The sequence below is a fragment of the Stenella coeruleoalba genome, assembly GCF_951394435.1.
Source record: "Stenella coeruleoalba genome assembly, chromosome: 1".
Taxonomy (NCBI): Eukaryota; Metazoa; Chordata; class Mammalia; order Artiodactyla; family Delphinidae; genus Stenella; species Stenella coeruleoalba.
This window is the reverse complement of record NC_137169.1, coordinates 178507301-178522778: the sequence shown is the minus strand read 5'-3', so window position 1 is coordinate 178522778 and position 15478 is coordinate 178507301. Positions and strand designations below refer to the sequence as shown.

The window sequence follows — 15478 nt, the reverse complement described above, 5'->3', positions numbered from 1 at the left end:
TTTTGATTTTGGATAGCTGATCATTAAGGGAATGGAGGTTATTGGTGATTAAATAGCTTCAGATAATTGGTCCGGGAGTCTTGGTTGAATAGGGAGAAAAGCGGGGTCACGGGGAAAAACGGGGTGGTCAAGAGACTAGCGGTTTCTGTGAGGTTGGAGAGTAGATGTATTTGGAGAAAGACATACCTGGTCCAGAAGAAAAGTCAGAAAGAAGAGTATGACTGTCTAAGGTGTCTGAGGTGAGGGATCTGAATAATGATAATATCTAGGGCGTGGTTCTAGGAGTGAGTGGCTGGAGAGGAGGTTAAACGTTATTGGAGTTAAGGAATTGTGAAGCTAGCATATTAGATGGATCACTACGCAGTTATTTACTAGCATGGTGTTAGGAGCTAAGAGACAGAGAAATATTGCAGGCTGGGGGCTAAAGTCCTTAATGAATAAAGGAAAGTGAAAGAGAGATTAATACATGAGAACGGCAACGAGTGTGATAAAGGGTATTAAATCAAGGTCATATGAACCTCAAAGAATATGCTTTACTCCAAACCATTATTTTATGGAATAAAGGTTTGGAAGCAGTCGTAATAAGCTAGGAAAACCCCAGCTCCTCTTTCTAGTACCATTGAATATTGGTTCGGGAGAATGGAAAACGTCTATCAAATAGGGCTGTAAGCTAAACAGTCTTCTCGGGTGAAAACCATGTTTCAGTTATATCAAGGAAATGAAAACAGAATTTTGTAGTAGATTCTACTACCTCCATGAAATATCACTGACCACTTAGGGCAGTCTTACACTTTCCCTTATCTATATTCCTTAAACAACCATAATTTTATGTATATACTTCTGAGGTATTTACTGAGCACTTATTAAGCTTTAGACTCTGTGGTCGATGTTAAGATAGATATAGCATTATACCTTTCCTCAGAAGTTTAAGGGCCAAAGGGAACAATAATTATACATGAATAGCAGGACAAATCACCTTTCCAATCTTATTTTTCACTACTACTAATCATTCACCCACCAAACTAAATCTCCTTAGTGTATACCCTGTGTATTGTTACCTCCATGACGTTTTTCATTTGGTGAAAATGAAACCATTTGGTGGTGCTGAATTCTCTTAGCTTTTGCTTGTCTGTAAAGCTTTTGATTTCTCCATTGAATCTGAATGAGATCCTTGCCAGGTAGAGTAATCTTGGTTGTAGGTTCTTCTTCCCTTTCATCACTTTAAACATGTCATGCCACTCCCTTCTGGCTTGTAGAGTTTCTGCTGAGAAATCAGCTGTTAATCTTATGGAAGTTCCCTTGTATGTTATTTGTCGTTTTTCCCTTGCTGCTTTCAATAATTTTTCTTTGTCTTTAATTTTTACCAGTTTGATTACTATGTGTCTCAGCATGTTTCTCCTTGGGTTTATCCTGTATGGGACTCACTGCGCTTCCTGGACTTGGGTGGCTATTTCCTTTCCCATGTTAGGGACATTTTCACCTATAATCTCTTCAGATATTTTCTCTGGTCCTTTCTCTCTTCTCCTTCTGGGACCCCTATAATGTGAATGTTGTTGTGTTTAATGTTGTCTCAGAGGTTTCTTAGGCTGTCTTCTTTTCTTATCCGTTCTTCTGCCTGCATTATTCTGCTATTGATTCCTTCTAGTGTAGTTTTCATTTCAGTTATTGTATTGTTCATCTCTGTTTGTTTGTTCTTTAATTCTTCTAGTTCTTTGTTAAACATTTCTTGCATCTTCTCAATCTTTGCCTCCATTCTTTTTCTGAAGTCCTGGATCATCTTCACTATCTTTATTCTGAATTCTTTTTCTGGAAAGTTGCCTATCTCCACTTCATTTAGTTCTTTTTCTGGGGTTTTATCTTGTTCCTTCATCTGGTACATAGCCCTCTGCCTTTTCATCTTGTACATAGCCCCTCTGCCTTTTCATCTTGTCTGTCTTTCTGTGAATGTGGTTTTTGTTCCACAGGCTGCAGGATTGTCATTCTTCTTGCTTCTGCTGTCTGCCTTCTGGTGGATTAGGCTATCTAAGGGGCTTATGCACATTTCCTGATGGGAGGGACTGGTGGTGGGTAGAGCTGACTCTTGCTCTGGTGGGCAGAGCTCCGTAAAACTTTAATCCACTTGTCTCCTGATGGTGGGGCTGGGTTCCCTCCCTGTTGGTTGTTTGGCCTGAGGTGACCAACACTGGGACCTACCCGGGCTCTTTGGTGGGGCTAATGGCAGACTGTGGGAGGCCTCACGCCAAGGAGTACTTCCCAGAACTTCTGCTGCCAGTGTCCTTGTCCTCACAGTGAGACACAGCCACCCCCCACCTCTGCAGGAGACCCTCCAACACCAGCAGGTAGGCCTGGTTCAGTCTCCTACGGCTCCTTCTCCTGGCTCCCGATGCACACACTACTTTGTGTGTGCCCTCCAAGAGTGGAGTCTCTGTTTCCCCCAATCCTGTTGAAATCCTGCAATCAAATTCCGCTAGCCTTCAAAGTCTGATTCTCTAGGAATTCTTCCTCCCGTTGCCTGACCCCCAGGTTGGGAAGCCTGACGTGCGACTCTGAACCTTCACTCCAGTGGGTGGACTTCTGGTATAAGTGTTCTCTAGTTTGTGAGTCACTGACCCAGCAGTTATGGGATTTGATTTTATTGTTATTCCGCCCCTCCTACCGTCTCACTGTGGCTTCTCCTTTGTCTTTGGATGTGGGGTATCTTTTTTGATCAGTTCCAGTGTCTTCCTGTCAATGATTGTTCAGCAGTTAGCTGTGGTTCCAGTGCTCTCGCAAGAGGGAGTGAGAGCATGTCCTTCTACTCCGCCATCTTGAACCAGTCTCCCTCAAATTACTCTTTTATCATATGCCATTTGTCATCAACATTTTTGAAAGAAAGAATATATCATGGTATTCTGTGGAAAAACATGAACAACAGGTACTCTGAGTCAAAATATAGTTCAGAAGAATGAAGATGCATTAGGGATACCTTAACTGATTTTGTATATATTCTTTTTGTGTGTACACTGTGATATATGACAAAACCAGCCAAAGTAAGTCTTTAAAAAACTTATTTAATACAAAATAAAAATTTTAAGTGGTAAGGCATTGTGTTATAGTTTAATTGGCTGCTTTTTTCTTTGTATACATAAAATAATGGTGTGACTTATAATCACTGGTGTCCTAGATTCAAAGAAATATGATAGTGTTATTTTGTGATTAAATATGCCAGGCATTAAGAGCATGTACCTTCCCAATACATGTTGTGTCATTTATATTTGTATTTATTTCTAATCTTATATTAAACTACAGGCTCTTTGAGGGCAGAGTTTGTGTTTGTTTTATCTTTGTTTCCCTTACAACACCTAGTACGATGCTTTATAACATATACACATAAAATAAATAATAAATAAATGGATTAAAATATGAAGTATTATACAGTAAGTGCCACAGGAAGGTAAAGTACTATATGAGTGAACATCTGCTAGTAAATTCTCAATTAACTGCTTAACTGTAGTGTGTTAGAACTGTATTTATATATGGTATTTGGTACGGTCCTTAGGTTGAATCTCAACTTAGGCCAGTGGTTTTTGAACCAACTATAAATGATCCTAATAGAATTCTATAAATTTAGGTCTGGTTTGCTGACTACATTTACAAGGAAATGTGGTGACTCATCTTGATTGAATCATAGAAAGTAGTAAATAAAGCCTTTGCCTTAGAGGACAGATGACAGTGACTTTCTCTAATGATGCTAAGATTATACAGGAGATCAGGCAAATGCCTGTCTCTAAGAAATATAGTACTTTTTTTTTTTTTTTTCCGGTACGCGGGCCTGTCACTGTTGTGGCCTCTCCCGTTGCGGAGCACAGGCTCCAGACATGCAGGCTCAGCGGCCATGGCTCACAGGCCTAGCCGCTCCGCAGCATGTGGGATCTTCCTGGACCGGGACACGAACCCGTGTCCCCTGCATCGGCAGGCGGACTCTCAACCACTGCACCACCAGGGAAGCCCAGAAATATAGTACTTTAAAAAATAGCCCTGTTTTTTTTCCCTCCAATCAATCTCAATACACCTACAATAAAAAACAGCCTGGGGAATAAAGAACAGCTTAAGGAATTATGTCTATGTGATATTTTCTAGTTTTTACCCTTATTCTTTGGGCTATAAGTACAAGAAATAACATAAGCATTTTTCTTCAGTCAGCTAAATAGCTCTACTTCTGATTCAAATAAGTTTGTTTCCATTTTTTCTCTAGCAGTGCTTGTGTGTTTACTTGGCATGGAAAAGCACTGTGGTAGTCCACACTACTGTTCACCAAATATCTCTTTCTAGATACATTATAGGATTGTACATTCTTTCCCTGTTGATGTTAGGTGTGGTCATGTGACTTTTTTGTCCAATAAAATGAGACCACTAATGACATGAAGCTTTAAGAGCAAGTACAAAATTTACCACACTTCCTTTATCCTGAGGCAGCAACTAATAGAAACACAAAGATGGAGCCTCCCTTAGCCTAAGTCCCTGAGTGAGGACAGCATAGTGCCAGGTCCCCGTCATATTTGACCTGCTCATAGACGCATAGTACATTTTGTGCCAGTAAGATTGTGGGGTTATTAGATAAGCATAACCTAGCTTATCATGATTAATATAGTCTTCACCCCAAAACAGTGGGCTTTAATGGTAACTAAAAGAATACAACAGATTTGATGTGCTGGTATTGGCCTAGTCTTTTTTTTCCTTCCTTATGGAAATATTTATTATACACAGCTTCTATAAGCTAATATTCATTACAAGGTGATTAGAGTCAATTCCATACATCAAAGTACTTTTCTTTGAATTATAGTCTTTTGTCAAGACATTTTGATATACTTCTATAAGATGTCCTTTCATCTGCCAACAGTAGAACTGCCAATTCATTCTTGCATTTATTCTTTTATTCAACAAACTTTTTTGAATGCCCATTATTTGCCAGGTGCTAAGACTAGGAAGATGTTCGAGGCACTCTAGATAGTTTGGTGGAAGTGGCAGAAGGTAAGCAGGGCTAAAAACTATAAGGCACTTTGTTCTTCTGAAGTCTGGGTGCTTCACTGGTTTCATACATGATACATACCTGTTTCATTTTAAAATAGTTAAACTACATTTAAAATTTAACTTCACAAGTACCATATCCAAGGTGACATAGATCAGATTTTGCCACTGCTGAGACCACCAACATATTACCTTAGAAGTTAGAAGTTTCTTTACCATAGCTAGTATAGAAACTGTTTAAGAAATAAAGTGCCATCTAAAAGTTTAATTCTTGGGCTTCCCTGGTGGCACAGTGGTTGAGAGTCGGCCTGCCGATGCAGGGGACTCGGGCTCGTGCCCCGGTCCGGGAGGATCCCACATGCCGTGGATCGGCTGGGCCCGTGAGCCATGGCCGCTGAGCCTGCGCGTCTGGAGCCTTTGCTCCGCAGCGGGAGAGGCCACAGCAGTGAGAGGCCTGCGTACCGCAAAAAAAAAAAAAAAAGTTTAATTCTTGACATATATACACCATCAAATGTAAAATAGATAGCTAGTGGGAAGCAGCTGCATAGCACAGGGAAAGCAGCTTGGTGCTTTGTGACTACCTAGAGGGGTGGGATAGGGAGGGTGGGAGGGAGACGCAAGAGGGAAGGGATATGGGGATATATGTATACATATAGCTGATTCACTTTGTTATACAGCAGAAACTAACACAACACTGTAAGGCAATTATACTTCAATAAAGATGTTTAAAAATAAATAAATAATTGTTTAAAAAGTTTAATTCTCCCAATTATCATAGAAGAAAAAATTTTTTATCACATTATCAGGTAGTTTCCAGCAGCTATATTTTACAAATTAAAAAATTAAAAGCTGAATTCTGTTTCTGGTCTTCATTATAAGAATCTGAGTATCTTTTGCAAAGGCAGTGCAGATGAGTTAGGAGACAGCAAGGTTCCCTTTTGATTCTTCTTCCCATCACTTTCTGCCTTTTCATTCTAGGGGTTCTTCAGCAAGCGCCTGAAAGGCTCCATCAAGAGGACCAAAAGCCAATCAAAGCTTGACCGAAACACGAGCTTTCGGCTTCCCTCCCTTCGCAATACAGATGACAGGTAGGAGTTCACTTGCTTAAAACAAAGAAAGAAATTTTACAGTGCATTTTGGTCTTCATTAACTTTGCATCAATGATAGTTGGAAAGATCCGATACAAAATTTACTTTTTTGTCTTGCTCATATTGAGGCAAGGTACAAAATATTGGCTTAAATATCCAACCAGTTTAAAAATCTTACAATATTGGAGACTGTGTGGATACCTAAGAACTAATTTAAGAATCGGTTGCGCTGTTTCTGTCGAATCAAGATCTAGTGGTCAGAGGTGTATCTTTCTTTTGTAGGATGACCATAAGGGATGACGATGGCTATAGCTAACATTTTTTGAGCACTGTACTAAGTGCTTTATATTCATTTTCTTGTTTAATCTTAATAATAACCCTGTAAGAGAAATATTAATATTATCACCATTTTATAGATGACAAGTCTGAGGAACAGAGAAGTTAAGTAATATTGCCCAAGGTTATACTGCTTAGTAAATAGCAAAAATGGTATTTAAACTTGAGCAATTTGGCTCTAAGAGTCCATGGTCTTCACTGCTGCATTGTTCATTGTGTATAGTATATGGACTCAGCCTCATTAATTTGCAGTCACATCTAGAAGATATGTATGAAAAGGAAGCCTGGATTTCAATAATTAGGACTACCAGCTTAAGCAAACCTCAAATGCATGGCTTGCTAAGGATAACAACCCTCTAAAATGATTGAATGTATGCTAGGACACATTTGTAATACTTCACGTCTCTACAATGTTCAAAATTTAGGAAATGGTACTTGTTGTTTCTTGACACATCACCACCATCACCAGTATTTATTGAGTGCTTACTCTGTGCCAAGTATTTTTAATGTAGTATCTTATGTAATATAGCCCTAGATACTATTATTATCCTCATTTTACAGATAACGAACTAAGGCAAAAGAGATTGAGAAATTTGCCCATGGTCACACAGCTAAGAGTAGAGCTTTGATTTAAACTCATGTCTGCCTTTCATAATTATACTCTTATTTATACTTGGGTGTATGTTTGTTTTTTTTTTACTTTTGGTAATAAGTCCATTATTTCCAGTTATCTGCATAACAAACAGAAATATAGATTATAATCTCTATAATGGCAGATTATAGATTTGCCAGGCAGAGAATTACTCTCGTTTTATATGTGAAGTAACTTGTCCCCCATACTGAGTTGATAAGAGGCTACTGCTTTATCAGCTCTTCTTATCCCTGAACCACGTTAGAGGTGTTCTGTGAAATTTGCAAGTATGTTCAATTTGCAGTGTAATTGTATTGTTAAATATGTCTTTTGTACCTTTTTGTTTTAAGGTAATCATTAAAAAAAGATCTTTTATTCTCATATTTTTCCCTTAGATTTTACTCTATAGCACAGGGAACTATATATATATAACTGAATCACTTTGTTGTACAGCAGAAGTTAACACATTGTAAATCAACTATACATCAATTTTTTAAAATTACTTTTATCATTCACACAACCATTTACATTTTATCAGTATGATGGATGAATAGTAATAATAAACACATATACAGTATGTACTATGTGCCATACACTGTTCTAAGCACTTTACATAAATGAAGTCATTTAATCAACACAACAACCCAGGTTACAGTCATGACCTCATTTTGAAGATGAGAAAACTGAAACAGAGAAATTAGTAAATTGCACAAGTTCACACAGCTTAGAAGATGGCAGTACTGCGGTTCCAATCCAAGAATTCTAGCTCTTAAGTCTACATTTTTTAATTTATCCTATATTGCCTCTCACAAAAAAGGCAAGTGGGGAGCATTTCTTTATTTTAATTTGTAGTTACCTAATGCCTGCTAAGTTGAACATCTTTTCACAAGTTTTCTTCTTCTATGACTTGATTATTCATCCCTTTGCCATTTTCTGTTGAGCTATTTGTCCTTTTTGTTATGCTTTGAAGTAGTGCTTATTATTACTAGGGATTGTAAGCCACTATTATGCACGTTGTTAAAATTTTCTTCCAGTCTGTTTCTTGTGTTTTTAAATCATGTCTCTGAATTATATAGAAGTTTTAGATTTTCATTTGGTCCAACATGTCAGTCTTTTTCTTTGTTGGCTTACCTGACCAAATTTGACCAGAACACTGAACTCAAGAAGCCAGGGATCTCTTTCTCATTAAATTTCTCATTATGATGCTGTTCAAATCACTATATCTTACTTCTTCAGGAGGAGGAAATATTCTGCCTGGGGTATTAGGAGGATAATGAAGTAGTGATCATGATATTTTGAATTCTTCAGGCTTTTTGATAACAACAAACCTTATCTGCACTCATTACATTTTAAAAAGATAAAATTATCCTCATGAGGTCTGAGTTACTGCTTTCAGATGGCAGAAAAACAGTTGTAAATGAGTTAATTTCATCTAAAGAAGGTTTACTACATATGATAAGTAAGCTTTTCTGTGCAAAAGAACATAGGGTATTTTAACATGCAGACTTAATTGATCAAAAAGACCCTCCAGGTTTGTCTAGCCCAGTGATCTGCAAGTTGTAGACTCTGCTCTAAGGCCCTGATGGAATTTGGTACCAATGTTGCCTTGGGGATCAATTTATGATGATGCTTAAACTCAGAATTTCCTTTGTGAAGTTGTGGGGCATAGGCATAAGGAGTAAAACTTTGCCAAATAATATTTTTAAGAACCAAATTTCTTGATACACAGTAATATATCTAATTGTGACAGTTATGTACAGACTAGAAAGCCATTTGCTACCAGGGAATATAGAGTAACTAAAGACACAGCCCCAACCTCAAGGTGTCCAGTAGAAGAAGTAAATACTCAGGAAGAAATGGTATAGGGGAGGTGAGATTACTTCTTGTTAGGTGGACCAAGAAAGACCTTAGAGGGCAGTGGCCTGTGAGTTGAACCTTAAAAAAGCAGGTATAATTTGAACTGAGAAACAGACACATGGAGAGAGCATTCCTCAGAATGGAAATAATGAGCAAAAGAAGAAAACAGGAAACTACAGAGCTTGAAAAGAAATACTGAGTAGTTCATGGTATATAAAGGAGTGAGGTAGGAAATGATTGGAAAGGTAAAGTTCCAATTTTTACATTGATAGGTAAAAAACTTTGTGTGTTTTTGTCTTAAAAATGACTCAGTATAAGAAACAGAAATATGAACTCCATCTTTGATGAAGAAACTAGGATAAATTTGAATGATAGATTACTTAAAACTAGAGGAAGATCAGGGCTTCCCTGGTGGCGCAGTGGTTGAGAGTCCGCCTGCCGATGCAGGGGACACAGGTTCGTGCCCCAGTCCAGGAGGATCCCACATGCCGCAGAGCGGCTGGGCCCGTGAGCCATAGCCACTGAGCCTGCGCGTCCGGAGCCTGTGCTCCGCAATGGGAGAGGCCACAACAGTGAGAGGCCCGCGTACCACAAAAAAAAAAAAAAATTAGAGGAAGATGAGACGTAGTTGCCTGCAGAAGGAAATTCTGAAAAAAAGTCTATCGCTTAATGATTCAGATCAGTTGCTAATTAACAGATACTCAAAACGGTAATGGCTTAAACAAAGTAAAGTTATATTTTCTTCACCTATAAGAAGTCTGAGGGTGGGCAGTCTAGGACTAAGGGTTCAGGGCTCTTTGTGGGCTTTTTCCTCTGCCATTCTCAAGGTCTTCAAGGATCTGTTTAGGAACACAAGTTAGCTACTGGAGCTCCAGCCATAGCATCCATGTTTCAGGTACCAGAAAAGAGGGGCCCATAAAAGGACACCTGTCTTCCAACCAAGTTATCTCCCTTTAGAGCAATTTCCCTGAAACCTCACCCAGTGGCTTCTCATTGTCACTTTTATCTGCAAGAGAGACTGGGAAATGTTATACATGGGTACATTGTTGCCCCCAATAACACAAGAGTCTGTTATTAAGGAAGGAGGAAAAGATGGGCATTAGGAAGACAGCTAGCATCTCTAACAGAAGAAAGAGGTTGATTTACCCACTCACCCCCAGAACTCTGGAAAGATTCAGCTCCCACCCAGCTCTAGCAGGCCAGCAGCCAGGCGTACATTCATCACACAGCAAATTTGAGAAACTGAACCAGATAAAAAGACCTACAGATACCAACATTTATGTTCCTACGTTACAATGTCAGCTGGTAATTCTACTCCTAAGTATATCCAAGAGAAGTGAAAAACGTATGTCCCCACAAAAATTTGTAACATGAATGTTCGTAAACATTGTTTATAGTAGCCCCAAAGTGGTAATGACCCAAATGTCCATCAACTGATGAATAGATATACAAAACATGATATATCCATGCAACGCTGTATCATTCAGTCATAAAAAGGAATGAAGTACTGATACATGCTACAACATGGACAAACCTTGAAAACTTTATACAAAGTGGAAGAAGCCAATCACAAAACACCATATAATGTACAATTCCATTTATGTGAAATATCCAGAATAGGCAAATCTATGGCGACAGTAGATTAATGGTTGCCAGAGGCTGGGGATATAGAGCAGGGGAAAGTGATGAATGAAGAATGACTGCTAATGGACATGAAGTTTCTTTTTGGAGTGATGAAATGTTTTAAGCTTAGACTGTGGTGATAATTGTACAACTCTGAATATACTGAAAATGGTACACTTTAAATGGGTAGATTTTATGGTATGTTAATTATATCTCAATAAAGATGTTAATTTTTTTTTAAAAAACAACAGCTGGCCAGGAAGTACTCTGCAGTGAAACTCACTAATCTGTAAGCTCTATTCCAGCACACAAAGCTTCCATTGAGTTCTTTAGTGCTTTAATCTTAAATATAAACAGATGGCCAAGAATCTCCAGATATTTGAGGAAATTCTTCAACATGAAAGGCAGAGAGAAAAACAAATAAATAGGAGAGAGAAAAAAGAACCCGGAAGAAACAGAGACAATGCATAGAGCCAAAAACAACTTCAAAGCATAATAAATATTTTCAAAAGATAAGATAGTGCATCTATGAAACAATAAGATGCTATAAGAAAAGGAACCTCAAAGAAACAAGAAAGAGAGCTTGGAAATTGAAATATAAAAGCTCAAGTCAAGTCAATCTCCCAGAAAGTAGAACAGAAAATGAGAAAATCAATCCAGAAGGTTCTAGTAAAAGAAAAGTTTTATTAGAAAACTTTAGAGAGGAAATTGTCAAAGAAATAATACAAGAAAATTTCCCAAAACAAGAAAATATAAATATCCAGATTGGAAAGGCCACCAAATTCCCAATACAGTGAATGAAAAATGACAAAAGACTTTCCAACACACACACACACACACACACACACACACACACACACACACACACACACACACACACCCCAATTCACATCATCATGAAAGAACACACCACCAAGGCTTTAAAAAAAAATCTTAAAAGCTTCTAGAAAGAAAAAATAGGTTACATACAAAGGAGGTATGAAAGGATTGCATTGGAATTCTCAATAGAATATTGAAAATCAAAAGTTTCAAAATTCTGAGTGGAGGTTATTTTCAACGCAGTATTCCATACACAGGACAGTCCTTGAATGTCAGATGAGGAGTGTGGATTTTATTGTATAAGCAATGGGGGGTCTTTAAACATTTTTGAGCACGGAAGTGACCTAATCAGAATTGTGCCAATTATAGATTAATCCAACAATGGAATTTCAAATGACTTGGTTTACAGAGACTAAGTTTGGGAGACCGATTAGAAAAAAAAAAAAAAGCTATTGTAGGAAATAAGGAAGACTCTAAAGAGGGTAGTTGGCAGTGGGAATGAAGAGTCAGTGACAAGATAGGAGAAGCATTTTAGAGGCAAAATCAATAGGATGTCACAAAATCATCATTGTTCCAAAGCCATCTAATCAGATAAAAGCCAGTAAAGTGATTTCCTAGAATCAATATTGGCAGCATTTTCACATTAAAGCCATGTCATGTGGAAGGGTGTTGGGACAGGAGAAGACTCTGCCTTATTTCTGCCTTATATTGAAATGCACTTTCAAAAGTTTGAAAAACTAGGAAATACTGAAAACCCGTGGTTATACAGGCTTGTCAGGCATTCCAGGATTTCGAATGCCTGTCAGGTGCCAACCTTACTCTGGAAGTGCTACTTAAATTTACCAAGTCTTGAGGTAAAGATAAGCACATGGAATAGAATTTTCTCAACTCCTTCAAACGTCCTTCAAGTAAAAACCTTTGCAGTAATGTCTTCGATTCTGAGGCTCACTGACAAAGCATGGTTTTAAAGTAGTCCGCTTATTCTTTGTCAGGAGGATACCTAAGAATAAGTGTAGTGTTCATTTGTAGGGTGTATATACTCAGCTTCTTGAGTTTCTCCTAATTAGAACTAATTTTTTAACTCTCTTTTTTTTTAATTTGTATACTCACAAGAAGTTGTAGAGTCTTGCAAGCACTTCCCGCAATAGTGATATCTTATAACTGTAGTGTAATATCAAAACCAGGTAATTGACATTGGTACAATACTGTTAACTAGACTACAGATTTTATTTTTCACCAATTTTTATGTGCACTCATTTGTGTGTGTTTATAATTCTATGCAACTTAATCCTATGTATAGATTTGTGTAACCACCACCACAATCAAGATACAGAATTATTCCATTACCAGAAAAGAATCCCTCTGCTACTCTTTACAGTCATACCCACCTCCCCACACCCATCCCTGTCCCCTAGCAACCACTTTTTGTTTTCTACCTCTATGGTTTTGTTATTTCAAGAATGTTATATAAATGGAATCATATAGTGTATAACCATTTAAGATTGGCTTTTTCTTTCACTAAATAAAATGCCCTTGAAATCCCTCCAAATTGTTGCATCTGTCAATAGTGTGTTTCTTGTTATTGCTGAGTAGTATTCCATTTTATGGATGTATCAAAATTTGTTAACCAATCACCTACTGGAGAACACTGGTTTCTGATTTTTAGCTATTAGGAATAAACTGCTGTGAACAGTTGTGTACACATAAGTTTTCACTTCTCTGCAGTAAATACGCAAGCGTGCAATTGCTGGGTTGTATGATAAGTACTTGTTTAGGTTTAGAGGAAACTGCCAAACTATTTTCCAGAGTACCTGTACAATTTTACATTCCCACCAGCAATCTTTATGGGTTTTGTGTGTGTGTGTGTGTATGTCCCAAGACATTTTCACCTGTTTTCTTTTAGAAGTTTTAATGATTTTTAACTTTTATATTTAGGTCTATGATCCATGTAGCTAATCCATGGTTACTCTAAATCAAAGGTGTTGACTCCGAGCCTATTGGTGTTCACTTCGAGATAGTAATCAAAACTTCATACTTAGCCCAACCAAGCCAATTGCAGACAGTCTGCTTTTGGAGAAGGGAGTATTATAAACTACTTACTTCTCTCTTCGCATCTACTCTTCGCATCCAGCTTAACTACCCGTGGTTTTAGGTGCCCTCCAGATTTGGGGCAAGGGGAGAGACAGAAAGGAGGGGAAAGGTAATAAGAAAAGTTTTAGTACTATCTTAGCCTTCCATAATGCTCTCTGAGTCTGGCAGATGTTTAAAGCTGACTCTTCTATCATGAGGTACTTTGAAGAATTCTTCAGAAGTGTCTCATCTTTGAGGAACTCTCATCTATGGTTCTTTTGAGTTTCCTGGGTACATTTCTATTCTAGGTGTTCACTTGCAACTCCTTCCACAGTTTCTAGGAAGGAATTTTTGCTGTCTAGTCTTCACCCTTCCAGTCCTCTGGTCTACAGGAAATATTCACACATCCTTTGCCCTGACAAACCTCTAGGAGTGCAGCCTAATCCAAAAGTATCAACTTGGGCTGTGCTACCAACAGTTAGTCATTTCTCATCCTCTAGATTTCCCAGATAAAATCAAACTCCACCTTGTAGGCATTCCCTACCAATATCCCTTGTGTGTGTTGGGGGGAGCGGGGGATGGGAGGGATGAGCCTCACAGCTTTCTCCAAAAATTATCTCTCACAAAATCCTTTCCCTTCTCCATACTGTCACCACTTTTTATAGTCCTGCTCTGACTGAAAGGTTCAAGGTAATGGAATAGGTTCCAAAACATTTCCTTTGTAGATTCTACAGTTTGGTACTTCACTGCAGCATGCACCTGTTTTACCTTAGAGTCTCAATTTGAAACTTCAATTTTAATATCTCATCACATATGTATATAATACTTTTACTAATCTATAGTCTTGAGCATAACATACAAAATGGAACATGGCTCTGTCCATTCCCTAACTCTCAGCATTGTCTCCTACCACTCCTACCAGAAGTCCATCATTTACTTACTAAACTGTTTCATATTTCTCTACTTTTAATCTTGCTGCCCTCTCTATCCCAAATACCATATCCTATTCCTACACCGTGTCCTTTGATATGCAGCAGTACCCAAGTCAGGAGTCATATGCTCCCTGACTTCTTTTCCTTGTTCTTCCTGTGCATCATTCTAGACTAAGCATCTGCCCCATATACCCTACCCATCCATGGCCAACTGTATACACCTTATTATAGGACTGACTGCTTTCTATTGAATTTATTTTTTCATGTTTCTGCTTACTGCAGCAGATGGGAAGCTCCACAAGTGTACAATCTTTTTATCCCCACCCCCTACCACCTGCCTGTCCTATTAAGGAACTTAATTTCTTGGCCTGAAACAAAAGGGAAGAATCCAAACAAATTCCAGATAATAGAGGTGAAGAATCTCCTTCACTCTGGTGTACTTGGATAGAATGACAACTTCTCAGAAATTATTGGATTCCAGGCCATTAATTAATCAATACAGCCTAGCTGTATTGATTAATTGAAACTAGATTATAGTTTCCCTTACCAGTGTTTACTGATATGGACCAGTTAAGGAGCCCTTAGTTTTGTGAACTAAAATACAATTGAAGTTTCTAATTATGTCATGATAGCATTTTAAATTCATTAGAATGCTTTATCTTAATAGAAAAAAATTATTTCCATACATTTATACCTTCTATCTTCATATTCTTCCAGCAAGGAATATATTTGAGAATAGCTATCCTAACCTAATAGTTTACATAAAATGAACTAATGCTTGTCATATCACTTTGAAAAACTATGTTTGCAATGATAGTCCCATTTGTATGGTACTGTAGTTTATGAGATATTTGTAAAATCATAGATGATTGTGTTTGATTTTCACAATAACTGTGGGAGGTATAGGAACAGAAATCATTATCCACATTTTACAAATGAGATAACTAAGGTTTAGAAGGAATAAATTATTTGTTCCACATCACATGGCTAGTGAGTGATTTGAGCTGACATGAATACGTAGGGCTTTTGAGTCCAAGTTGATTGCCTTTTCCATTATCCTCTTTGTTGCATGTGTTGATAGGAAGCCTAACCTGCTGAGAAAATGATTGAGAAAG

The 15478-nt window shown here is 37.9% G+C and overlaps 1 protein-coding gene across 6 annotated transcripts in view; it reads left to right on the top strand.

Moving 5' to 3' along the window:
* RASAL2 (RAS protein activator like 2) overlaps positions 1 to 15478 on the top strand; it is a 387706-nt gene that overhangs the window by 321474 nt on the left and 50754 nt on the right. For all 6 annotated transcript variants that reach the window (XM_079903334.1, XM_079903335.1, XM_079903333.1 and 3 more), the window contains one exon: positions 5986 to 6095. In XM_079903334.1, coding sequence (XP_079759460.1) covers positions 5986 to 6095 — 110 coding nt within the window. The remainder of the gene's footprint in view (positions 1 to 5985; positions 6096 to 15478) is intronic.